Genomic DNA, 26,936 nt, shown 5'->3' with positions numbered 1-26,936 from the left:
ACCGCTCTCTTTCAGCGAGGGGGAGTCCGGAGGTACTGCAGGATAGAAGGTGCCTTTAATGTCCCAGAGGCCATGTCGCCATCTTCCTTGGCCCCCCAGGCACCCCGAAGTTTCTCTAGGCCGAGGGCGGTTGTAGATTTCAGAGAGATGTGCTGGCTTCACAGCTGCCTCCTGTCTAGGCCGCGGTGATTGTGAGGGTTTTTTGTAAGAGGTGGCGGGAGTGGAAGTGTCTTTCTGTGTACAGATGAAGGAAGGTAAGGGTGAGAGGGGGAAAGACAGGTCTAAGTTGACATGAAGGTGTAAATTACTAACTTGTTCTCATTTTTATCTTGAAAGAGCAATCCTTCATAAGCTCGAAACTCTGAGTAATCTGTTTGTGTATGTGTGTCACATTTAAAATCATTTGATGATTTTCTCCCAATATTTTCTTATGGTTAATGATTTATTTATGCTAATAGTACATTTAATTGGCATGCTATATGTTGTCCTCTCCAAGCTAGCTTTTCTTGAAGTTTTAGTGCTGAGCCACATGTAAACAAACTTGAAAGTTATTTGATTCAGAGCTGTATGTAGGTGTTTTACCCATATTTTTTGAGGGTGTGGGGTCAGACTTGCTTCATCGTTGCTCTTTAATACATTCTAACCATCAATAACTTATTATATTTGCTTTACATGTTGCTTCTTTGGATGCTGAAGCCTCTCTTGATGGATATGAGAAGAATGCAGAAATCCTGTTGCCATCAACAGAAGTTGTGTTCTTATCTAAAAGTGATGTCTATTTCCAACCGTTACCGATTTGCCATGCAATTTTAGGAAGTCACTTATACAATATAAGGCTCTTTCCTGTCATTTATCCAGGTTTAGAAAAGCCCTACCTGTATTTTGTGTGAAACGAATTTGATATTATCTGTCTGCAATCTAGTCTCAGGCAGTTTTCAGATTACTTTTTATATCATTACTACCCTAATGGTTCAGTTATAAATTAATTATTTTTCTCACCCACCTTTTAAGCTGGTACCTGTAGTTTATGGCTCACAAGAACTTGGATGACAAGGACCCCATGGATTTAATAGAATAAAAATCATTATAGTTAAAAAAAAATAGGAATTGTTTTTGTTGTATTTCTGTTTCGACTTTGTTCTATGCACTTTTTTAACAGTTGAACACATTGCATTTAGTTTTTTATCTTTCACTTAATACTTTTTGAGCCTATCTCTTTTTTTAAGAAACCATGCATAACATATTTTAAATTTTAACTTATATATAATATACTTACAGATAAGTGCACATATAATAATTGTAAAATTTGAGGCATTTCCACAAACTGAACACATCTGTGTAATAGGAATTCAGATCAAGACCATCACCCCAAAGCTCCTTTCTTGCTCCCTTTCTCTCCTAGTCCATACGTAACCACTCTTCTGACTTCTGACATCAAAGATTAGTTTTGCTGAAGTCCTAAAAAAAAAAAAATATATATATATATATAGTGTGTGTGTGTGTGTGTGTGTGTGTGGTACTGCTGTGACCTCTCCGGTTGCGGAGCACAGGCTCCGGACGCGCAGGCTCAGCGGCCATGGCTCACGGGCCCAGCCGCTTCGCGGCATGTGGGATCTTCCCAGACCGGGGCACGAACCCGTGTCCCCTGCATCGGCAGGCGGACTCTCAACCACTGCGCCACCAGGGAAGCCCCCTAAATATATTTTAATAGCTATATAAAATTCTATAATTCGTATATACTGTAATTCACTTATTTCTTCATTGTTAGACATTGATGATGTTTCTAAGTTTTCTTTACTACAAGTAAAACTATAGGGGACGTGCATTTTATCTAGTAACTTTCCCAGGACTGATGGCCCTCAGTGGAATGGCATAATCGTTTCAGAGACTTTTTGTGCGTATTGCCCATTTGCTTTTGGAAATAGTTAAATCAGTTAATACTCCCACCGGTGGATTGTCTTTTGTTTCACAACTCCCTAACAAATGTTGGGTATTCTTATTTTCTTTTAAGCTCCACTAAATTGATAGGTAAGAAATAGTATGGAAAGTAGAATTTTAGGCTCACTTTGCTGTTGCCTTATCTACTACATGGCATGATGAATATATTGATAAAATTTGCAACTCAAAATCTTTTAAAATACTAGGTTCTACATATTGAGACTATATGACTCTGACAAGGATTTAGTAATTCAGGTGAACAGTTACTGCTTTTCTGTGTGGAATTTTGATCAAGCCACTTTATTTCTGTATTTCTCTGGACTTTTAATTTCTACATCTGTAAAATGATGAAATCAGACTTAGTTACCTAAAATGATGAAAAAGACTGCTAATTATCAGGAATATACAGCTCTGATGTTGGATCAGTTTATAGAATAGAGGAGAATACATACAGTATATGAAATTTTATATACATGTGTTTTGTATAAACATAAAAACATCTTATATAAAGAAATATATTTTATATGAACATAAAAAAACAACATTCTAATATATTGTGGTGTGGGAGATGATAGATGTATAAAGAGGGAAACAGAGCTCTGTGGTATGGATTACTGAAGAGGCTATTTACCTGAGCTTGTAGTTTCAGGGACAGGCTGTGAGTATATTAGTTAAATGCTTCCTAGGTTTAAATGCTAGCTCTTCCGTGCCTCAGTTTCCTCATCTGTAAAATGGGGATAATATTAGTACCTATTTCTTGGTGGTGTTACGAGGATTAAAATTGCTGCTCTACATAAAGTCCTTAAGGAGTGCCTGTCACATAGAAAGCCCCGCATACTGGAGGTGATGCCTTAGCTAAAGAAGAGTTATCTAGGTCGATGGAAGAGCAAGAGCATGTACCAGAACTTTGACATATGCAGGAAACTGTAGGTAATTCAGTATTTCTAGAACACAAAACGTGTAGAGGTCAAAGGCAGAGGTGATTCTGAGAGGTAAGCAGGGATCAGGTCATGGGGGCCTTGAATACCTGTTTCATTCACCACTTTTTTCTTCAGCATCCAACACTGCCTGTCATAAAGTAGGTGTTAAATAAAAATCTTTTGAATGAAAAAGTTAGGAGGCGATGCTCGATCCTCTACGTGATGCAGAGCCTTTGAACAATTTTAAGAGAAGTGTGATACATGATCATATTTTCATTGGTGTCAGTGTGTGGAGTGGATGAGAGGTGGTAAGACTGGTCAGTAAAACCAACGAAGAGTCTCTTGAGGAAGAGGACTAGAACTAGAACAATGATAGTAGTTGTGGAATAGAGGGACCAGAGTTATAAAATATCAGGTGGAGGGAGCAGCAAAGGAGAAGAGATGAAATCATACTAATATACCCTTTATTTCTCTTTTCCCTTTTCACCAAAAGCTCCTCTTTTGCTGTGCTCTTATAAATAAATATGCACTGTGTCTCTTTTTCTAGGTCAGTTCTTGTTCCTATTGGGTGTTTTCCATGCTCCATCATGTTGAGGGCTAAGAGTCGGCTTTTTTTGCTTTCACCTCATCACCTGAAGCAGCTGAAAGAGTCATCAGGCTCCAGGCTTATATGGCAGCGACTTCTGCATCAGCAACAACCCCTTCACCCAGAATGGGCTGCCCTGGCTAAAAAGCAGCTGAAAGGCAAAAACCCAGAAGAACTAATATGGCACACCCCAGAGGGGATCTCCATAAAGCCTCTATATTCCAGCAGGGATACCAAGGACTTACCTGAAGAACTTCCAGGAGTAAAGCCATTCACGCGTGGGCCGTATCCCACCATGTACACCTTTAGGCCCTGGACCATCCGCCAGTATGCTGGTTTTAGTACTGTGGAAGAGAGCAATAAGTTCTATAAGGACAATATTAAGGGTGAGATTTTAGTGAGACATAATATTTATGATCAAACATACACTTCCTCATCTTGGTTTTTTTGAAGGGAGGCAGTTTAATCTCTATAAAGGTAATAGTCACTTTATAATTTTGTAGTTAAGGCTATACTCTGAAAAAAAAAGAATGTTTTTCAACCTCCATGGTCAAAAAGATAGATGACCCAGAATAAAGTGCTAAATTCTTGAGAGTAAACAATACTTACATGCACATTGTGTAAAAGGAATTAGGTGAAGTGAAGCTGTATGAAGAAAAGAGACTTTGGCTTTGCCTTTGAGAAGCTTTTACTTAAAACCATCAGGATAGGAATTGGAGGGGAAAATGGTTTAAGTGATGGCCAAAGAAAGGAATAAACAAATGATCATGTACAAATTTTAGTTTTTTGCATGGTTTTCATAATTCTCTTTCCCATAATATTTGAATGGTCAAGACAAGAACAAAAATAAATAAGCGAGCATACAAATACTAAATTATGTTAACTATATACAAACAGCCATATCTTTTCATGAATCTTAAATATATTTCTATCAAAAATTGTTAAGATAGGGCTTCACTGGTAGCACAGTGGTTAAGAATTCACCTGCCATTGCAGGGGACACGGGTTCGAGCCCTGGTATGGGAAGATCCCACATACCACGCAGAGCACAACTAGGCCCGTGCACCACAACCACTGAGCCTGCGCTCTAGAGCCCTAGAGCCACAACTGCTGAGCCTGCGTGCCACAACTACTGAAGCCCACATGCCTAGAGCCTGTGCTCTGCAAAGGGAAGCCACCGCAATGAGAAGCACGCGCACCACAACGAAGAGTAGCCCCCGCTCGCGGCAACTAGAGAAAGCCCGCGGGCAGCAACGAAGACCCAATGCAGCCAGAAATAAATTAAAAATTTAAAAACAAATCGTTAAGATAAAAAAATCTTGAGATGGACGTGAGATGTATGACATGTTTGGTTCCATCCTTTATTATAGTGAAGAAAAATTCACTTTGTGCATTTTAGCACATGGGAAACAGCAAACTTTTAGTAGGAAATAAAGTATTTTATTTAAGTTTGTTTTGAGCATAAAAAATGTTTATTATAAAAGTATAATGTGGTGAGATGAATCAACACTAAGTAGTGTTAAAGAAAATCAGTTTACTTTGATGCCAGACTCTAATCCTACATTATTTTTCTTTATATATTTAGCTGGTCAGCAGGGATTATCGGTTGCCTTTGATCTGGCAACTCATCGTGGCTATGATTCAGACAACCCTCGAGTTCGTGGTGATGTTGGAATGGCTGGAGTTGCTATTGACACTGTGGAAGATACCAAAATTCTTTTCAATGGAATTCCTTTAGAAAAAATGTCAGTTTCCATGACCATGAATGGAGCAGTTATTCCAGTTCTTGCAACTTTTATAGTAACTGGGGAAGAACAAGGTGTACCTAAAGAGAAACTTACTGGTACAATCCAAAATGATATACTAAAGGAGTTTATGGTCAGAAATACTTACATTTTTCCTCCAGAACCATCCATGAAAATTATTGCTGACATCTTCCAATATACAGCAAAGGTATCCTTTGTGGTTATTATAGATTTTGCTGTAGTTCTTTGAATGTAGGAATTTTTATAAAATGCCATAGCCTAATTTGAATTTGGTAATTGAATCAGAGTGATAGTTGTAGTATAGAGTCAGGGTGTGGGTTTTGTGTTTATGTGTGTGTATTGTTAGTTTTTATTTTTTGGTCTTTAATGTACTAGTTTTATGGTCTGTCATTACCTGTGGGAATCTGGGCAGTAGACATTTATTGTATTTACTTTATTAAAATTTTTATTCTCTGATATTTGTTAGAATCAAGGAGGGCTCATAATTTACACTTGTTTTATTTCTCTCCGAAGTTCAGATCCAGTTGTGAATAGACACTGGTGGCAGACAGATGGGGATCAAAATATTAGCTTTATTTCTGCAAAAAACTGGATTAGAAGATAACACTTATATCTGCAACCACAATGAGGTCCCTAATATTTCATCCCTGAACTAGATTCATTTTCCCAAGATTGGTGGGAAAATAAGGTTCTTATAGTATTCCTATATTAGCAGCAATCCTTCTACAGGGAAACATAAAGCTGCTTCATTTCCTCTAAGTAATTCACTTATATTTTCCCCCATCATTCCCATTTTACTTTTTGCTGGCAATGCTCTCTTCCTACCTACCTTAAAATTAGACCATTATTTCATAGCAAAGGGTACATCTCTCCTCCATCATCAAAGCTTTTTTTAAATCTGTTTACCTCTTGTAATTGCGGTTATCTCCAGACTCTTGCTAGCATTCCCTGCTCTCGTTTGATAAACTTTATACTTTTCAATCTTATTGCTTTTCATAGATTCCATCTGCTCACATGAATTGTATAGAATACACACGTGTCACCTTTTTCAATTTCAAGAACACATGCACAGGAGGATTGATTTGAGCAGTATATGACAAACACACACACATACACAAATAGCAGTAGCTTTAACTAAATAGGAGTCAATTCTATTTCAACTGAAAAACGTTGGAAGGTAGACTCAGGGTCTTGGTTGTATGGAAACACCGCAATCGTGAGGATTCCAGCCTCCTTTCATTTAGCTTCTCTTAATTGTTTGTGTGCCAGCTCATGATTAAGGAAGTAGGTGGGCCGGCTGTGTTTGTGTGGGGAGAGGGGCCTAGCCCCTCTGATTAAAGGTGAACTTCCAGAAGGAACAAACCAAACTTCCACGTATATCTCAGTGGACACAAAGAGGGAAGATTGCAAATGTAGAACACTTTGGCACTGAATGTAGGGTTCAGGTACAAGAGGAGAGTGGAGAATGGCTATTGAAGTGGATAGTACCAGTCTGCTGTTATGTACTTGGGCATTTAACCTTGTGAAACACTAATGTCATCTACAAGTTCAAAATTGCTTTATATAATCTTTCATATAAGTGATAAAAGTGCCAGTTTCAGATGTTGATCAAGTATGTTATTTGAAGTAACTAAACTTTTATGTTGTTCCTCTAAAATATATTTAATTGTGACAAAATACACATAGCATAAAAATGACCATCTTAATCATTTCCAGGTATACAGTTCAGTGGCTTTAAGTACATTCACATTGTTGTGCAACCATCACCACCATCCATCTCCGGAATTCTTTACATCTTGCAAAACTGGAACTCTGTACCTATTAAATAATAACTTTCCATTCTCCCCTTCCTTCAGCCTTGTGTTTCTATGGATATGACTACTCTAAGTACCTCATATAAGTGGAATCATACAGTATTTGTCTTTTTGTGTCTGGCTTATTTCACTTAGCGTAATGCCCTTAAGTTTCATCCATATTATAGCCTGTTTCAGAATTTACTTCCTTTTTTTAAAAAAATTTATTTTATTTATTTTTGGCTGCCTTGGGTCTTCGTTGCTGTACGTGGGCTTTCTCTAGTTGCGGTGAGCAGGGGCTACTCTTCGTTGGGGTGCGCGGCCTTCTCATTGCAGTGGCTTCTCTTGTTGCTGAGCGCGGCCTCTAGGCATGCAGGCTTCAGTAGTTGTTTCTCGTGGGCTCTAGAGTGCAGGCTCGGTAGTTGTGGCTCATGGGCTTACTTGCTCCACGGCATGTGGGATCTTCCTGGACCAGGGCTTGAACCCGTGTCCCCTGCATTGGCAGGCAGATTCTTAACCACTGCACCACCAGGGAATCCCAGAATCTACTTCCTTTTAAAGGCTGAATGATATTCCAATGTTCCCAGTGTTTCTACTATTCTTAAAATAAATTCTGCTATTAAACTCCTCTCAGTAGAGAAGCACGTTTGTTTCCTTCTCATTTGTAGCTCCAAATATATTCAAGTAGTCTCTCAGTTCCATGTAATTCAATCACTTTATTGCTTTTGTGATGAACATTTTTCAAGAACTCTTGGTTAGTTATAAATAAAATATTTGCAAATGTAAAATACAGATAATCCATACCATATACTAACAACAGCTAACTTTTTTTGAATACTTACTGTGTACTGGCATAATACTGTACTAAGTTGTCCAGATGAATCATTTCTTTTAATACTACAACAATTCCGTGAGGAAGGTAGAGTTATTATCTCTATTTTATAGTTTAGGAAACCAAGGGATAACAAGGTTGAGAAACTTGCCTACAGTCTTCTGGCTACTTAAGTGACATGACTAGAATTTGAGCACTCTGACCTGAGTCCATGTTCTGAACCAACTGTAATGAGTGTCTGATTTAGTTTTTATTATTTTGTCTTTGGCTAATTCTTGGAAGGATAATCGTTTTTTTGTTCTGCAGGTTCTGTGTGGTATGTACCCCACCTAACGTGACATTTTAGGGGGATAGTGGATTAGTGGTTGTGGTAGAAGGAACCTGTCTGAATTATCCTTAGCATTAAATGTCACAATAAATCAAACTGAAATCTTTGATTTTTAAGCCATGCATTTTTTCCTGTTTTGATATACAGTACTAGCACTGAATCATTTTCTTTTTTTACCCACTGTGTACTTATTCATATTCAATGAGTTCATTCAAATAAGATAATTAATAACTAGTTAATAATAATTAAATTTATACATCTTCAGCAGATTCTCCCAAAGGTTTGAGGTCTTAGGATCTCTTATGAGGTCGAAGTCATGAGTTTGGAATTAAAGATGTCATCATTCAGTTCTTGGGTCAAAGGTTACATTCCTAACCTCAGCCAGCTAATTTCAGAGTTTAACTTTTGGTGCTAAATGATGGCTGGTGATTCTTTTTCACTAGAAAAATAAAACAGGTACAGTCCTTACAGTGGTTCATTGGATCAGCCATTTTAATTGGAAAGTGAATTGAATGTAACTAAACATTAAATATTTTCAGTTTATATTATGAACTAATTAGTATATCTGAATCAAATATCATTTTAAAGTAATATTGTCTTTTAGAAGATAGATTTAATAGAACCTTTCTTATATTTTTATTTACAGTTGTATTTTTAAATTTTTTTATATAGCACATGCCAAAATTTAATTCAATTTCAATTAGTGGATACCATATGCAGGAAGCAGGAGCTGATGCCATTCTGGAACTGGCCTATACTGTAGCAGATGGGTTGGAGTACTGTAGAACTGGACTCCAAGCTGGCCTGACAATTGATGAATTTGCACCAAGGTGAGTAAATTAAACTCAAATATTGCCTCAACATTAAGAAAGTTCACAGGACCATTTTATGAGTGTGTAGCAAAATATATTGATAAAAATGAATTTGTATATATAAATATACCAGATTTTTAAAAAATGTTTTATCTGACTGATAAAGAAGGAATAAGCCAATACTATTTATAATTAAAATTCAGAATTAAATTTGACTATACTTCTTGGTAAATTAGAGGAATTTTGGCCGCTGCTGTTCAGAGAACACAATTAACCGGCACATTTGACAAATAATATTAAAATGTAAATATGGTTTTCAAGACAGATTTGCTTTTGTTCTTTTAATATTTCCATTTTAAAATACAGAAGTCATCTATTATTACAGGTTTAAAGTTACTGAAGTACATATGCTTTGATTTTAATTAAACTACGTTGCTTGAAATTAAAATCTGAGCTGTGTGTGTGTGTGTGTGTGTGTGTGTGTGTGTGTGTGTGTGTGTGTGTGTGAGATACAATTAATTTCCATTTTATAATCAAATTCTGGACTTTACTATTTTAGGTTGTCTTTCTTCTGGGGAATTGGGATGAACTTTTATATGGAAATAGCAAAAATGAGAGCTGGGAGAAGACTCTGGGCTCACTTAATAGAGAAAATGTTTAAGCCTAAAAACTCTAAATCTCTTCTTCTAAGAGCACATTGCCAGACATCAGGATGGTCACTTACTGAGCAAGTATGTATAACATTTAAAGTGTAGAATTTTAGTAAAGTCATATATTTTCTTCTAAGCAACTTGGCATAGTCACGAAACAGATTTAAGAACTTATCTGCTAATATTTGAAAATCATAATTATTCTGAAGCGTAATGCATACTTATATTTGTTTTTACACAAATTATAATAAATAAATAAAATTGGCCCCCTCTAGTGGTTAACAATATAAAATCATTTAAATCTTAGCTTACATGTAGGGCTGTGTATTTAACTTTTTTAAAAGTAAAAAAATGTGATGATGAGGAAGAAGTACAAATTATAATTTAAGTAATATTGTCTTAAATAATTTTAATGGTTAAAATTCTTAACACAAAACTTCCTCATTAAAATTTGATTTTATACATACACATTTTTTTATTATAGTTGTGTTTAAATAAGCATGCATGCAAACAACCATTTAAAAACTATTATCACTTGGTTAATCTATTTAAATTTCATTTCATTAAAAAATTATGTGGTGGTGATCTTTTTTAACATGCATTTTCTTTACATGTTAAATTATTTTGATACATAAAATAATTTATAACTTTAAAGTTACATTGCTTTTATAAATTTAAAACAAATAAAAAGTAGTCTCCATATTAAATATGATTTCAGGTACTTATAAATGGAGAAATATAGATTTCAGAGTTGGAAAGAACTTTAGTAATTGTTTCTGACTTAGCCTCCTCATTTTTACAGCTAAGGAAGCTGAAGTTCAGGAAGGTCCAATGGCTTGCCCATATCACAGTTAGGAACAGAATGAACTAGAAGTCATATTTCTTGTCTTATAGTCCATTGTTCATCTGTTTTATTAATCATTTATTAATAAATCATTGCCAGTTTTGTGTACCTCATTAGGGTAGATACTTCAAGTTATACAATAATTAGGAGATAGTGAATTATGAAATGAAGTATATTCATAATCTAAGTAGACAAAGTATACATTCATGATGCACTTATAGAAGACTATTTAGGCAATACAAAAATAAGCACAACAAATACTTCATATTTCAGATGATTATAAGAGGCAATGTTTTAGTGCCTAAGCACAGACTAGATCCTTTGGCTCTTAATCCTAAGTCTGGTTTGTTTACTAATTTGTCTAAATTTATTAGATATTCTGAAGACTAATACAGACTTTGGCAAAGAAAGTATGCATCAGCCACTGCTTAATCATTGTCATCTTTTACGGCTGCAATATATCAATTGTTGCCTTGTTTTGTTTTGGTTTTTTGCCTTTTACTAAATGTTTTAGGATCCTTACAATAACATCATTCGTACCACAGTAGAAGCAATGGCAGCAGTGTTTGGAGGGACTCAGTCTTTGCACACAAATTCTTTTGATGAAGCCCTGGGTTTGCCAACTGTGAAAAGTGCTCGAATTGCCAGGAACACGCAAATCATTATTCAAGAAGAATCTGGGATTCCTAAAGTGGCTGATCCTTGGGGAGGTTCATACATGATGGAATCTCTCACAAATGATGTTTATGACGCTGCCTTGAAGGTCAGTTTCTCCTCTTTGAAACTTTGTTTATAAGATTTACAGATTTACAAAGATTTATAGATTTTTGATTTATAAATCAAATCATTTATAGATTTATATCAAGATTTATAAAGTGTTTCCGAGAAAAGGGAATTTTAGATTTGACTTTATAGTATTTAAAGCTGAAACTTAAAATTTAAAAATACATTTGTATTTGTATTAAAGTATTTTATTTCAAAGAGTTAAAAAGACAACTAATGTTAAAAGACTATAACAAAAAAGCAGTCCTTTCTCCTCCACTTGCTTGTTTTCCCGCTTCCTTGAGTCAGCTACATCTTTTTGTTTGTTTTTATCTCCATGTTTCAAAATACAGGTATATACTGTTTGTTCTAATTCAATCAATTTTAGACCTTATCTACTGCTTTGCTAGTATGGTAGCTTTGTATTTTAGCTGGATCTTGTCCCTTCTTTCCTTTGTCCCATATTACCAATATAATTATATCTCAGTGTAAATCCTTCCTGAAGTCCTCTATATTCTCATTTAATTTAGACTGGTTTCTCTCTAGACCGTTGCTGTCCTTGGCTTTCCCTTTGTCATTATTGTCAGAATCCTTTTCACCTCTGCTATGTTGAATCTGTGTCCTGAATCCTGTCTCTTTGTTGATTATCCCTTGTTATTTTGAAGCACATCTTATGGGAACCTCCTAAAAATGGTGCATGGGAGATGAATTAGTTGAAACTTTGGATGTTTGAAAATATCTTTATTCTACTTTCATATTTAATTGATAATCTGGGTTTGAAATTTTTCATTTGGGAGTTTGTAAGCAAATTTGTAAGCATTCACCTACTTTTTATTCTAGCTTTCAATATTTCTGTTCAGAAATCTGATGCTATTGTCATTCAGGATGTTTCTTTCTGAAAGTTTCAGGATCTCTTCTTTATTTTTGTGTTCATGTACCTTTGTGTGTGTATTTTTTCCTGCACTGTCCCCTTTGGTGGACATTTTTCACCTGGCCCCTTTTTCATGTTCTCATAGCTCTGGGAAATTTGTCGTGTATTATTTCTTTGATAATTTCTCTCCACTCATTTTCCTTTGGTTTGTCTTTTTAGAACTTATGGTTATCAGGTAAGGACCTCCTTAAATGATTTCTGACATTTTTATCTGTTCTATAATGCATCTTTGAGTTTTTGTTCTGGTTTTTTGGAGAGTCATCACCTTTATCTTTCTACTTAAATACTTTAAAATTTATATATCGTATTTTTAATTTCTGAGAGCTCATTTTTTTCTAATTTTTCCTGTTGCATTAATACTAGTTGTTTCATTATTACAGAATCTCTTCTTTTTCTGAGGATCATTATATTTTTTGAAGTTTTCTTTTATATCCTGTATTGTCACTGTTTCCTCTGTGTGCCTTTTTATTTGCAGTCTTATCATTCAGAATGTAGGTTTTTGTTTCAGTAAGACATCGTATCCTTGCCTCTTCCTGTACTTGATGTTTCATAGTCCATTGCTTCTCTAGTTCACTAAATTTTGGTTTTCCTGACAGAATGGGAGAGAGGTAGTTGCAAATTCTCAAGTAGTCCCCTTCTTTTTAGCTTCCTAGAAGATTCTTGGCTTCTATTGAATCCAGTACAGGTTCTTCTTTCTTGAATCCATCAGCAGAAAACCAGTATGACCTTGCTCCTGTCTGCAAAATCGTATTCCATTCCACCATCCATTTTCCACTGTGTCATGTATATATGAGGCTGTGATTGAAGGTTTAGGTGTTTCTTGATGTCAATAATGCTAGAGTTATATCATTACTCTGCTGATCATATCGAAAAATAAAATGGCATTTTGAAATATACTTTTTAGAGTATTTATGTAACCATGAAAACTTTATTTATGTAATTAAAAATAAAAATTACAGAATTAGTGTTATCTTTAGTTGGCTTCTAAGACTTGAGCGAGAGATTTTTGTGTTTTCTAAAATATACTTGTTAGTTTTTCTGTTGTCTTTTAAAATAATTTTAAACACAATGTCTTTTTTCTTATTGATGTAATTGGCATATTAACATTGTATGAGTTTGTGTACAACGTAAGGATTTAATATATGTATATATTGTGAAAGGATTATCAGAATAAGTTTAGTTAACATCTATTACTATACACAGTTACAGATATTTTTTCTTGTGATGAGAACTTTTAAGATTATCTCTTAGCAACTTTCAAATATATAATACAGCATTATTAACTCTGCAGAATTTCTAATTAATGCTCTGTTGTTAATTCGTTTCTTATGAAACATTAAATTTACCACTAAAATAGTTTATAATTTTATTAACATTAGTAATTATATAACATAACACATTTGTATTGTTTATTAAAATATTTTCATCTTCTCTTCTAGTTTTATTAATCTGTTTTTCCTTGTTAGCTCATTAATGAAATTGAAGAGATGGGTGGAATGGCCAAAGCTGTAGCAGAGGGAATACCTAAACTTCGAATCGAAGAATGTGCTGCGCGAAGACAAGCTAGAATTGATTCTGGTAAGATAAAGTAGAAAAGTTTATATGTGAAATCCAGTATTTAAAAAGAAATATTGATTTCTGTTTGAAGATAACATAAAGTTAGTAAAACAAAAATTATAGAAAAATGAAACTTGGATAAAAAGTTTCTCATGAATCTATATGTATCTATTTCTGTGTTTGTATTTTTGCATGCCTGGATGCACATAAGCAAACATATGTACAAAGTATGTGTGGAGGTTTGCCCATTTATTATGTGTATATATGTGGGTAGATATCTCCACCATTTGAAGATGACATTATTATTGGTCATTGTGCTCTGCATTGGACTATTCATTTATTTGTTCATTCAATCAGCCAATACTTTTTTAGTCTTTAGTATTTGAGACGCTGTGCTATATCTGGGCATACAACTGTGTATGGGACAGACATGGTCTCTACACCCATAGAGCTTACATTTTGGTAAGAGAGAGAGAGAAAATGAACAAGTAAGCAAGTAAATAGACAAAATAATAACGGATTATGGTAAGTTTTATGAAGAAAATAAGGAAAGAGGTATATCCTGAGGTAGGATATACCTCTTTTCTTGGCGAGATGTCTTTAGCTAGAGTAATAATCTGGTAGTTTGAGGCAAAATATATTTATAGTGTTAAGGAAGTATAATTTGTAATTCTGGTTTATCACTTATAGATTTTAAAGGTATTTTTTGTTTAAAAGTGATTGGCTGTAAGAGGATTCAAGAAAATATTAGAAAAGCCATTGCATGTTTGTCTTCTACCTTATAAATCTTAGTTGGTGGCTGCTACTACAATTTTAATTTTGTAGTGTTTTTCAGAAACTCTGGAAAAGCATATAGTTTGGGTGAAAAATCAAAGCCCTCCCTTACAGAGATTCTGATATATACCTGTCTCTTCCCCTCCTGTCCCCATTCCATATTGGTATTCACTGATCTATATTGAAACTTCATTAAGAGTAAGAATACTACTTAAAAATATCAAGCTTATAAGGAAAGCACGTGTGGTGATCAGAGCATTACTGTTAGACAGTTATTTGTGAATAGGATCTACATATTATTTTCCTCTGGGAGATTAACAGGTTCTGAAGTAATTGTTGGAGTAAATAAGTACCAGTTGGAAAAAGAAGAATCTGTGGATGTTCTGGCAATTGATAATACTTCAGTGCGTAACAAGCAGATTGAAAAACTTAAGAAGGTAATAACAGGTGTCATATTTTGAGCGTTTTCTGTGTGCTGGGCACTGTCCAAGCCCTCACGCTGTCCTGCTGCATTGTTAGAAACACCATATGAAGTGTGTATTATTTCCCAACATTTTAAAGGTAAGGAAACTAAAGATAAGGGAGATGGAGAAAACTTGCCCAGGATAAATAATTAAGCATCCAAGACTCAAATCTCTAAGTCTGTTGATGCCAAATACTCATGTTTTTAATCATGGTATCTGCCTCTGTGAAACTTATACGTTCTTATTAAAAACCACACCATAATAATAATGCCTCCTATAATTTACACATTTGAAGTAAGGCTTAGATGATTATCTAACTCACTCAAAGTTAAAAACAAAATTAAGTTCAGAGTCCATATTTGAACCCAGGTCTTCTCACTGTAATTTATTTCCATGTTCCTGATACTACTATGAAAGAAACATAGTAGTATGATTTTAATTTTTTTCAATTAAAAAAAATTTCAAATATATTTGAATAGTGCTTTAGTAAGATACAGTTTAGAATGAAAGATATTTAAGTAGAAACTAGAGAACTGTTTTAACTTTTAATTTCCAGTTTCTCACTGAGATGAACCAAACTATGTAAAATACTAAAATAGATAAAACTTATTAATTCTTACTGCTGTAACCTATATATTTCTGTTGTTTGAAGCTACATTGGTCTCTTAATCTCTGGCTTTAGTAGTTACTGCTATTTCTAAAGCAGGAAAGTTGAAATTCCTTAATGGTTTTCTCTGTTAACTTCCCCTATGATTGTTTAAAATAGGACTTTTTTCTCCTCAGTTCAGATGTTCTTTAAGAATCCAGTAGACTTTGTCCAGTTAGACTGTATGTAACTTTCAACTTCTATTTGTTTTTTTATTAGAGTTAATGGCAGATGTTTAATGATATTATTTCCTTTTTCACCCTCATTCAGGAGATAATGACTCCCCTCCCACATTTTTGTCATTTTTTAAAGGTCCTATTTAGGATGTAGCATTATATTTCCAGTGGTCACAACAGTCTCAATATTTATTATATTTGGAAAACTGCTTTTTTCCTCTCTTGTACTTAAACTCTCTTAAAGTCACAGCTTGAGGGCATCCACTTACCATAAATGATGATCTACCTTATTCTGGGTAAGAGTGAGAAATTCAATAATGATAATGGATTTGGGTTCCCCTTTGCCTATAATATAAATTTTCCTAACCCACCTCTGCTTATAGATATGATATAATTTTAGTGGCATCTTAGGCAGTATCATATTTTAGACTTTGTTACAGGTGGTGAAAACTTGTAAAAATTTGGATTTTAGGTAACTTTGTTTAGGCAGGTTGTTGGCAGAGCAGAATAGAGCTAAGACCCAAGGGAAAATGTTTTTGACTACACTTTTCATTGTCTTTCTCTCTCTTTTGCAGTATTTCTCATTGTCTCTGTCTCTCTTTTTATCTCGCGATTATTTTTAAGTAGAATAGTGATATACATACATATTATTACCGATAGACTATTAATTAGCTAAAGGAAACTTAAAATATAACTAAAATATTCCCTAAGTTGTAATCTATTAAGTTGCATGTACTACTTGGGAGAGTCAGCACTATTTATTATTGCCCTGCTTGTTTCTGAATTAGTGTTATACAGAATTTAGTATTATTTTAGGAAGTCCTTAAATGTTGAGGGAATGAATAAATGTGATGAATATCAGTGCTAGGATACATCTTATTCTCTTCTATTTTTTTCTTTTGTTTTTAAAGTTAGGATTATGGAACAATTTCCATATGATATACATTAGAGTATAATCTGATCTCTGTTTTATTCTCTAATCACATATGTGGTCCTTTTCCTTACCCTTTTCTGTAAGGTCAAATCCAGCAGGGATCAAGCTTTGGCTGAGCGGTGTCTCACTGCCCTGACTGCATGTGCTGCCAGTGGAGATGGGAATATTCTCGCTCTTGCAGTAGATGCAACTCGTGCAAGGTAAGGATATGTAAGTTTGGAGATTTCCAAATCCTAAAAGTTGACCAGTTTAGTTTTTCAGTGTGTACTTAAATAAAAGGCTGATTCTATAAACCATGTGAGTCTAAAAGAAAATATTGGAAACCAAAAAAAAAAAAAAATTCTTGTTTCTCTTAAACATCTGTGCATTTAAAACATTCATACATTTTGAATGGAGTGTATTAATATTCGTGTATTTCCCTGTGGCTCAGGACATTTGAAGCTATTATAATAAGCCTGTGCCACTGATTTGCAGGTTGAAGTTTGATGTACTTTCAAGGATAGGGAGACATTATTAGGTTGGACAGTAAGCAAACCTGCCCTTTTTCCAAGCTGGACAGTATCTCTGTCTTCCAAGGCTGTGTACTATGTAGACATCTCTGAAAGATAGTCCAGCATAAAGGCAGTCAGTGCTTTACCTTACAGAACATGCAGAAAAGCAAGTGACACAAAAACTTTTCTCCCAATATATGATAATGTCACTAAATAAATTATTTTTGCTTTTATTGTTTATTGCTTAATATAATGGACTTTTAAGTTGTTTCAAGTGCTTAAGGGATGGAGTGAATAGTATATCAGTTGTTTTTTTGTTTGTTTTTCAGTTTTAATTTCTTCTTTTTTAGTTTTAATTTCTTAAAAGAAATAAGATGACTTCTCTGCTTAAAATCCTTCATTAGCCTCCCAGTCCTTTTAAATTAAAACCTATTCTTACCATGGCCTGCAAGACTGCTGGATATGATCCTTGCCTACCTCTCTGACCTTGTCTTATCCTACTTCCTTTGTTATGCTGTGTACCAATGTCCTTCTTTCTATTTTTAGAACATAAAACATGTTTTCCTACTTCTCAGAGCCTCTGCATTTAGCATTTCCTTTTCAGACACTTTTCCCTCTTAAGTTCCCTTGCATGTCTCTTTCTCATCATTTAGGTCTTAGTTCAGAAGCTGTATCTTCAGATCTTCAATATCCCTAAAACATTTTTCCCAAACACCTCATTCCATTTTGCCTATTTTAGTGTCTTTATAGTACTTATTACCATATGAAATTATCTTACTAATTTATTTGTTTGTTAGTGCATTATCTGTATTCCCTGACTAGATGATAAATTCTGCAAGAGCAGGTACTTTTTTTTTTTTTTGTCTTATTTATCACTGTATCTCTAGCACTTAGCAGTGCTTGGCCCATATTAGGCACTCAAGACATTCTGAATGAATTAATAACCAAATGGAATATGCTAAAAGATTTACTTTGTATCAAAAAATATCAGTAGGAATATTGCTCTTTGCCCATTTGTATTGTTAAGCAATGAATTATTCAGTAACCTTTAGATGCTTGTATGCTAGTAGTTTTTAGGTCATTCGGTCATTTTTCAGTAAAGGCATTCAGAATCATTTTTTTCATAAGTATTCTGAGGAAAGATCTTATCATGAATGCAGTAGAAAGCATTCGGATTTAGATTTTTGACAGCCTGTTTTTGACCGAGGTAAGAAAATATGTCTAATTATATTGAATGTTAAGTTAAATAAATATTTTTATCCCAAATAATGATGTTAACAGAACTTCCATTTAATATTTTAGATGTACAGTTGGAGAAATCACAGATGCCATGAAAAAGGTATTTGGTGAGCATAAAGCTAGTGATCGTATGGTGAGTGGAGCCTATCGCCAGGAATTTGGAGAAAGTAAAGAGATATCATTTGCAATCAAGAGGTAATATGTGAGATTTCTTAAACCAGAATGTCATCTTTTCTGTTAACACAATCCCCATGAATCTACGGTGGGCTTAATTTTTTCACATACCACTGGAAAATATTTGACTTGTACTTTCCTCTTAATCTGTAGCTTTACTAAAATAATATTTTAAACTTTCACCACAGTCCCCTTTAGGAGTTTCTCATTTCAAGCAAATGTTTGTTTAACTAACATTGATATTGCTTCATATCCTCCAGGTACTTAGATTTCAATCTCCTTATGACGGTACATTTTCATATTTTCTTAAGTTTTACTTACATTGTTTAATTGCTCAAATAACTCGTCACTGGACTGACAGTGAATAACTGTCAAACATGATTTGGAAATATGAATTAATTTAAATTGATCATGCTTCTGAAGTGTGAGTAGTAGTTTCCTGATGATTAGTTTTCTCAACCACTGTAATAAATTTTCCATGAAAAATACTATGTCACTACTCATATATGAGATAAATATCAAAACAGCCAAGGTGAAAGTCATCAAAATGGAACATTTTTCTTCTTTTAACAAAAATAAATTTGTTTCTTCATGCTTTTTCATCTGAGGCGTAAATTTATTGATTTAAGCAAGCAAGTATTTTGATTATACATTAAGATACCACATTGAGGTCACCTTGGGGGAGTTCACACTTGTGAAGGGTAAGTGAGATATGGACAGTTCAAAACAGCTAGTGAGTCACATATATGTACAAACACTTCTGAAGGCATTTTTTGGTTTATATGTAACTGTTCCTGCATATTGTACTCTGAGGACTGTCTTGAATTGTAAAGTTGTTATTTCCTTATCTTGCTTCACTGTGATGTTCTCAGTGTTACAGGCTTATAGTCTGTGCCATCTTTCAAATTTTTTTCTAAGGGGGGAGATGGTAAACATACTCAGGCTTTAATGGAGTTCTTAATGTGAAACAGAGATATTAACAAAATATGAGTAAATATTATATGTTTTAAATAAACTTGAAAGATTTACTGCAAATAAATTAGAGTCTTATATCTTACCTGTAGACAATTAATATATAACTGTTATATTTTAAAATGTTCCTTAGGGTTCAGAAATTCATGGAATGTGAGGGTCGTAGACCTCGTCTTCTTGTGGCAAAAATGGGACAAGATGGACATGACAGAGGAGCAAAAGTTATTGCTACAGGATTTGCTGATCTTGGTTTTGATGTGGATATTGGTCCTCTTTTTCAGGTATTGAAAATTGTTGGGAGGAATTTCAAGCACTATTGCTACATACTGCAGATAGGTCAAGTGGAATGAAGACTAAAGAGTATTCATTGTATTTTCACCAGGAAAGAAGTAAATCTTCCTGAAGAGGCCCAGCCTTTATAGAGTCTCCCATAAGAGTTTTCCCATTTGGGATTTTAAAATATTACTCTAGAGAGGCTAGAAGAAATTGTTACTATAAAGAGTTAGCACAGACTTCTGGAGATATGTCCTGAACTGTGTTGGTAGATAAATATGTAAATGTGTTTAGAGTCTTAGTCATTTAAGGTGGGTTTTGTTAAGACTCTCAAATATGTTTCAGATTAAACAAATAGTATACACTATATTTAGATTGCTTTCAGTCTTCCTCTAAGTTGAATACTTTCCCATTCTACTTTTTTACTTACATTTTGCTGTCCTTTTGCTTTAGTTCGTTTGTTTTAAATAGTGATCAAATATAATGCATTTTCAATATTTAGTGGTTAGCTTTTGGGAAGTAATTTTTCATAAAATAAAAGAATTTTTAAAAATTGTTGTCAGCCATTGGCATCTAAAGGAATTTCTCAAATGACCAAAAGTTCATTTCCCCATTATATACCATCTGCAAAAATATAATTTGTCTTTTAGTACCACCAACTTTGTTAACCATAATTCTGCATCATTAAAAAAAAAACTTATCTGTGGCTGAAGGTACAATAATGCAGTTCTCTGATGACTGATTTAATTAAAATTAGATTTGATGTTTTTAAAATGGCAACATTTGATCATTTAAAATACAGTTTAATTTATATAAACATAAGGCATAGAAATGAATTGTTTAAATGGAATTTTTAATATAAATTTACTTATTAATTTATTTATTTATGGCTACTTTGGGTCTTTGTTGCTGCACGTGGGCTTTCTCTAGTTGTGGCGAGTGGGGGCTACTCTTCGTTGTGGTGCACAAGCTTCTCACTGCAGTGGCTTCTCTTGTTGCAGAGCACGGGCTCTAAGTGTGCAGGCTTCAGTAGTTGTGGCACGCGAGCTCAGTAGTTGTGGATCTTGGGCTGTAGAACGCAAGTTCAGTAGTTGTGGCGTACCGGCTTAGCTGTTCCTTGGCATGTGAGATCTTCCCGGACCAGGGATCGAACCTGTGTCCCCTGCATTGGCAGGCAGATTCTAAACCACTGTGCCATCAGGGAAGTCCCTAAATGGAATTTTAATCTAATCAATTTTGGTAGCATGGATGATATGAATAACAAATCATGCTTAAATTAAATGTCTTACCTCTAAGAAATCAATAGCAGGAATATGCACATTTTTAAAGGTTTTAATTTCGTGTGTTAATATTTTTCACAGACTCAAGGTTTTACCAATATGTTGTATGACTTACCTAGAGATCTTCTTGAATGTGGATCCATTACTGAGTATAGAATCTTTTGATTCTGCACTAAAATTATGAGCCTTAAAATCTAGGGCTTCCCTGGTGGCGCAGTGGTTGAGAGTCCGCCTGCTGAAGGGGATACGGGTTCGTGCTCCGGTCCGGGAAGATCCCACATGCTGCGGAGCGGCTGGGCCCGTGAGCCATGGCCGCTGAGCCTGAGCGTCCGGAGCCTGTGCTCCGCAACGGGAGAGGCCACAACAGCGAGAGGCCCGCGTACCGCAAAAAAAAAAAAAAAAAAAAAATCTTGCCAACTCAGAAAATAAACAGATTTTGATAGTATTTTTAGTGCTTATAATTGTGCAGTGATTTTTCAGGTCGCCTTATCCTTCCCAGTTGTCTCAGTTTACATTATATTTACAATGAGAAACTTATAGGTACTTTTTATATGAAATGATTTAAATAGATGTGTACAGTATCAAAGCAATGTCACGGACTCATTACAGAGCAGATATGATCTTATGTAATTCAATTCATAATCGAATGTTTGAAAACATCCTTTATGATTCTATATCCCAATGGTTAAATCAGTTAATAAACGAGAGGCATGCCCTCCTTGGCACCATCCTTTCTCTTCTCTTGTTTATGCACTTTCCTGGGTGCTGTAGCCCCTTAACTAGTTTCTATAGTTCTCACCTTTTTTAGCTCCATATATTACTGTTAATTCTGTGTTTCCATGGGAGAATGAGGTCCTGGCGCTTCCTAGTCCACCATCTTGTTCGTTCCCATTCTATCTTAAAACCTAAGGCTCACTTTTTCATGTTGCATTTTATGTTCAGTCTCTTACGTCTTTATAAACCCTATCCCATGTTGCCTCTCAGTAAGTGTTGATAGTGAAGACAACAGATGTATTTTTTAAAAATTATAATGAAGAGATAATATATATTTTGCCTATATTCCTACTTTATCTTGAACATTTTGGGGGGAACTATATTTTGGTGTAACTTAAATCTAATTGCTAGCTTGTAGTGCTAGAAGCAGATATAGCCCTGGTGTTTATTATAATAATTGGATGAGTTGGTATTTGATGATGAAATATGAAGTTATATTCACTTCAAGATTTTTAATGAGGAAAATCTTGGAATGTTGATTGAAGTAGTATAACACTTTAGAAACACTTTTTGGAATAAATACTAATCTGTCTCTTTACTTTTGAATTGCTCAGACTCCCTGGGAAGTGGCCCAGCAGGCTGTGGATGCAGATGTTCATGCTGTGGGTGTGAGCACACTCGCTGCTGGGCATAAGACCCTAGTTCCTGAGCTCATCAAGGAACTCAAAGCCCTTGGACGGCCAGATATTCTCGTCATGTGTGGCGGGGTGATACCACCACAGGTATTGTTCATCTCCTACATTTTCTGGTACCATGATGGGAAACCTGAGTAGCTGATTCGTAGTTCTTTAATTTTCTATATACTTTCTCTAAAGATTTGTTGCAGATTTAGAGCCACATCATTTCCTGGGTCATTTACTAAGTAAATTCTATAAAAGTAGTCCATGTTATTTTCTATTTAGACTATATTATAATTCAGTATGCATAATTTGATTTAATAATATATAATGCTTGTATGAGAGAGTTGCCTCCCTACAAACTAGTCACCTAGATAGAGATCTGTCTTCTTTATATTCAATAAGCAATGACGGAGAAGGAACAGGATAAAAGTAATAAAATCTCACAACTGGAGTACCGAAAAATGGTGAACACACGGTGACTATATCAGCCCCTCCCTAGAGATAGAGTGAGCACCCCTTGTCCTAGCAGTGGAGCCAGTCCTTTAGTCAGTCAGTCGGTAGCACTTACTTCTGTTGTTTTAGAGTCACTGCCTTGTCCATTTCCTGCCTGTTCCCATCCCTAAATGTTGTCTTAACTCAGCACTGTATAAATTACATGGTCCTGTAAGAGCCCCTTTTTCATGAAGCTAATTTGATTGGGGTATAATTTTCTTAGAGCCAAAAATACCTAATTCAGACATAAATGGAGTCAGCCTGTCCTAAAAATTATTGGCTGAATGGGGCAGAGGTGGATTCTTGAACAAAAAGGTAGATCCTCTTAGGAAAGGAGAAATGGATGCTAGGTAACAATAATGTCAATTAATTTATTAAGGGGGCAGGGACACCTTCCTGATAAGTTAAAATATTTAAGATATAAATTGGGTCTATTTCCAATTTAATTTTTAATTATATCAAATTTTCTTTTTTTTTACTAAGAATGGAAAAAGTATTGAATTACAAGAACTTTACCTGAAACTGCTCCTAAGTAAATGATTCATACATGCTATAAAGGCCTCACCACTACATAGCAGGAATCTGTCAGTGACATGTGACCTTGTGCCCATGTCTACAGTTGTTTTCCCTCCATTACAACTCAGAATATAAAATAATGAATTTATACACTACTTAGGAAATGAGAAAATACACATATGTATGAGGTTGTGAAATTGGTGACAGTGTGGGGCTGGCGAGCAAGCTGTGTATTACTTATTCTTTCTAACAACACAAAATGTGGTACAGTCAACACAAAACTGCTTTTGTTAGCACATTTGCTCTTATCTTCATAAATATAGTTTACTATCTGGGAATATAAAGGGCTTTTAGTCTTTACTGCTGTCTGTGTGGAATACTTCTATCTATATTGCAGTTTTATAGTCTACGTTCCCTAAGCTCTTGGGCATGATATTAAAATTTAAGAACCAAAATAATTAGGCAGCACAAAATACTGGCATTGAAATATGAATTGAGAAGAAATGCAGGCCTGTTATATAAGTGAGCTGACATTTTTAAGAAATATATTTCGTATAAGTCTCTGGATATTTAAATTACCTAGAACATCTGTAGGTGTTTGCCATACTTTTTTCCCCATGAGTTTAAAGACTAAGGATCATATTCTATAATGACACACTTGTGTGTTAACATGGGTATCCTTTATAATATAATTATGGGTATCCTTTATAATATAATTATATATCAGTTAACACCCATGCCTTTTTCTCATTATTTGTTTTCAGTAAATATATAAAATGTTGTGATTATTCAACTGAAAGTCTCTTAGATTTAGATTAGAAAGCACTAATATATGGCGGTTAATCAAAATGATTGAGCCATTGCCATTGTGGAGCTTATAGCAATAACACATGTTAAGTGCCATTACAGAATTATGGTATTATAAGAATATTATAATTAAATAATAGAGATAGAAAAGAAGTAGCTGGGGGATAATTAGCATGACCGTGTAATTAATCATCCAATGTGATCACTCTTAAGAATGAAAATGAGTACTACTAAAAAGGGTGCTGCAAAAATAATGCAGTTAAAAGATGGACAGAGGATCTAAATAGACAGATGTTGACAGGTACATGAAAAGATGCTCAACATCACTAATTATCAAGGAAGTGCAAATCAAAACCATGAGATATCACCTCATATCTATTAGAATGGCTTTCATCAAGAAGATAAGAAATAACAAGCGTAGTCAAGGATGTGCAGAAAAGGGAACCCTTGTGCACTGTTGGTAGGAATGTAAATTGGTGCAGCCACTATGGAAAACAACATAGAGACTTTTCAAAAAGTTAAAAATAGAAGTACAGATGATCCAGCAATTCCAATACTGGATATTTATCTGAAGAAAACAAAAACAGTGGCTTGAAAAATATATGCACCCCCATGTTCATAGCAGCATTATTTACAATAACCAAGACATGGAAATAACCTAAGCGTCCATCAATGGATGAATGGATAAAGAAAATGTGATACACACACACACACACACACACACACACACACACAGAGGAATATTATTCAGCCATAAAAAAATGAAATCTTTCCGTATACGACAACATGGGTGTATCATGAGGGCATTATGCTACGTGAAATAAGTCAGACAGAGAAACAATAAAATACCACATGATCTTACTTATATGGAGAAGAACAGATTGGTGGTTTGCCAGAGGCAGTGGTCGAGTGTGGGTGAAATGGGTGAAGGTGGCCAAAAGGTACAAACTGTCAGTTATAAAATAAATAAGTCCTGGGAATATGTGTACAGCATGGTGACCATAGTTAATAGTACCGTACTGCATATTTGAAAGTTACTACGAGAGTAGTATGTAAGTAAGTAAGTAGTACCTTAGAGACTAAGGACTAAGGACATAGTATAGTACTAAGTAACTAAGAGAGTTACCAAGAGCTCAGTGTGTTACAGAGTTTTAAGTATAAATCTTTAAAGTTCTAAACTCACAAGTGCACACACACAAAATTGTGTAACTAGGGTGACAGATGTTAACTAGACCTACTGTGGTGATCATCTTGCAGTATATACACATATTGAATCATTAAGTTGTATACCTGAAACTAATATTTTGTGTCAATTACACCTCGATAATTAAAAAAAAAGAATCATGGGGGAAAAAAAAAAAAAGCTGTTGCAACAATAAGCACAAACCAGAATGTCCTGGAAATATGATCACCCTAGTGGATGAGGATCAGGACTTTAAAGCACGTCCTAAACTTGATACAGCTACAAATATTCTGATGTTAAAACAATCTAAAGCCTGGAGCAGTATTTGTGCCCTTTTTTTGGGGAATCTTTTCACTCAAACTTTGTGTAAAACTAATAAACAGCAGCAGCAACAACAGAGAATTTTTTAAAATGAGTTAATTTTCATTTCTAGAAAATCTAATTCCATCATGAAGCCAAATTCAAAGTACTACACCATTCACTAGCTGTAGACAAAATTACCTTGGAGGAAATAAATAGCCTTGTAAATTTAAAGCTATAATGTGTTGCTAAAGTTAACACAAATAATGGCAAGTAGTAAAAATTTAGGTGAGAGAAAATTATGGTTTAGGGCTCAGAAGTTCTCAATTGGTGGACCATACAGCTTCCCACCACAAACAACACACTGGGGTGTTTGGAAAATGGGCAGGATGTCTTTTTTTCTTTAAATGTCTTGGAGTACTAACGGTGGTGCTAGTGGCAGTCCCAATCAAGGAAGAATTTTTCAGCCCCAAATGCCAAGAGTGTACTGGATGAGAAAGTTTGGGGCGTTGGGGATAAAGAAGAAAGGACAGCATTCATTGTCCTTTTGTTTTATTTTCTTGAAATTAGAAATATTGTCTGTTCTACTAATTAAATTCTTTCAACAGGATTATGAATTTCTGTTTAAAGTTGGTGTTTCCAATGTATTTGGTCCTGGGACTCGAATTCCAAAGGCTGTCCTTCAAGTGCTTGATGATATTGAGAAGTGTTTGGCAAAGAAGCAACAATCTATATAACATCCTGTTTTTGTTTTAGTTTTCTAAACTATTCTTTCACTAATGATCAAAGAAGCCACATCTTCAAATTATTCAACACCTAATACATGCTTTCCTGAAAGCTTTAGATTCAAGCACCTGACTTATAAGAATGTTGTTATGCCATAAGTGTGTATGTATACTTTCACTTTAATTTTAATTAAAAAAATTTTAAAAAATCCTTAAAAACTCTCTATAAAATTATCCTTTAAAACTCTCTATAACATATGCTAAATACTTTGTCAGAAACTCTAGACAAAGGTATTATTTTTTTAAATTGTGATATTTATTTGAAAGATTTCTTATAAACCTGTTTACTTTCTATTTTAAGAATTAAACAATGCCAA

At 34.6% G+C, this 26,936-nt stretch overlaps 1 protein-coding gene across 2 annotated transcripts in view; it reads left to right on the top strand.

The window, feature by feature from the left end:
• The window catches only part of MMUT (methylmalonyl-CoA mutase), a 27,793-nt gene extending 857 nt beyond the window's left edge, over window positions 1-26,936 (top strand). The window contains exons 2-13 of one of the 2 annotated variants that reach the window (XM_067006371.1): window positions 3,406-3,830; window positions 5,030-5,397; window positions 8,836-8,993; window positions 9,535-9,706; window positions 10,984-11,232; window positions 13,629-13,740; window positions 14,815-14,930; window positions 16,798-16,913; window positions 18,507-18,638; window positions 19,723-19,870; window positions 22,471-22,638; window positions 26,443-26,936. In XM_067006371.1, coding sequence (XP_066862472.1) covers window positions 3,446-3,830; window positions 5,030-5,397; window positions 8,836-8,993; window positions 9,535-9,706; window positions 10,984-11,232; window positions 13,629-13,740; window positions 14,815-14,930; window positions 16,798-16,913; window positions 18,507-18,638; window positions 19,723-19,870; window positions 22,471-22,638; window positions 26,443-26,571 — 2,253 coding nt within the window. In that variant the 5' untranslated portion in view covers window positions 3,406-3,445 and the 3' untranslated portion in view covers window positions 26,572-26,936. The remainder of the gene's footprint in view (window positions 1-3,405; window positions 3,831-5,029; window positions 5,398-8,835; window positions 8,994-9,534; window positions 9,707-10,983; window positions 11,233-13,628; window positions 13,741-14,814; window positions 14,931-16,797; window positions 16,914-18,506; window positions 18,639-19,722; window positions 19,871-22,470; window positions 22,639-26,442) is intronic. The other variant, XM_059076539.2, reaches the window with a different exon arrangement.

This window comes from Kogia breviceps, chromosome 10 (genome assembly GCF_026419965.1).
Source record: "Kogia breviceps isolate mKogBre1 chromosome 10, mKogBre1 haplotype 1, whole genome shotgun sequence".
Taxonomy (NCBI): Eukaryota; Metazoa; Chordata; class Mammalia; order Artiodactyla; family Physeteridae; genus Kogia; species Kogia breviceps.
This window is presented reverse-complemented; position numbering and strand designations above follow the sequence as displayed.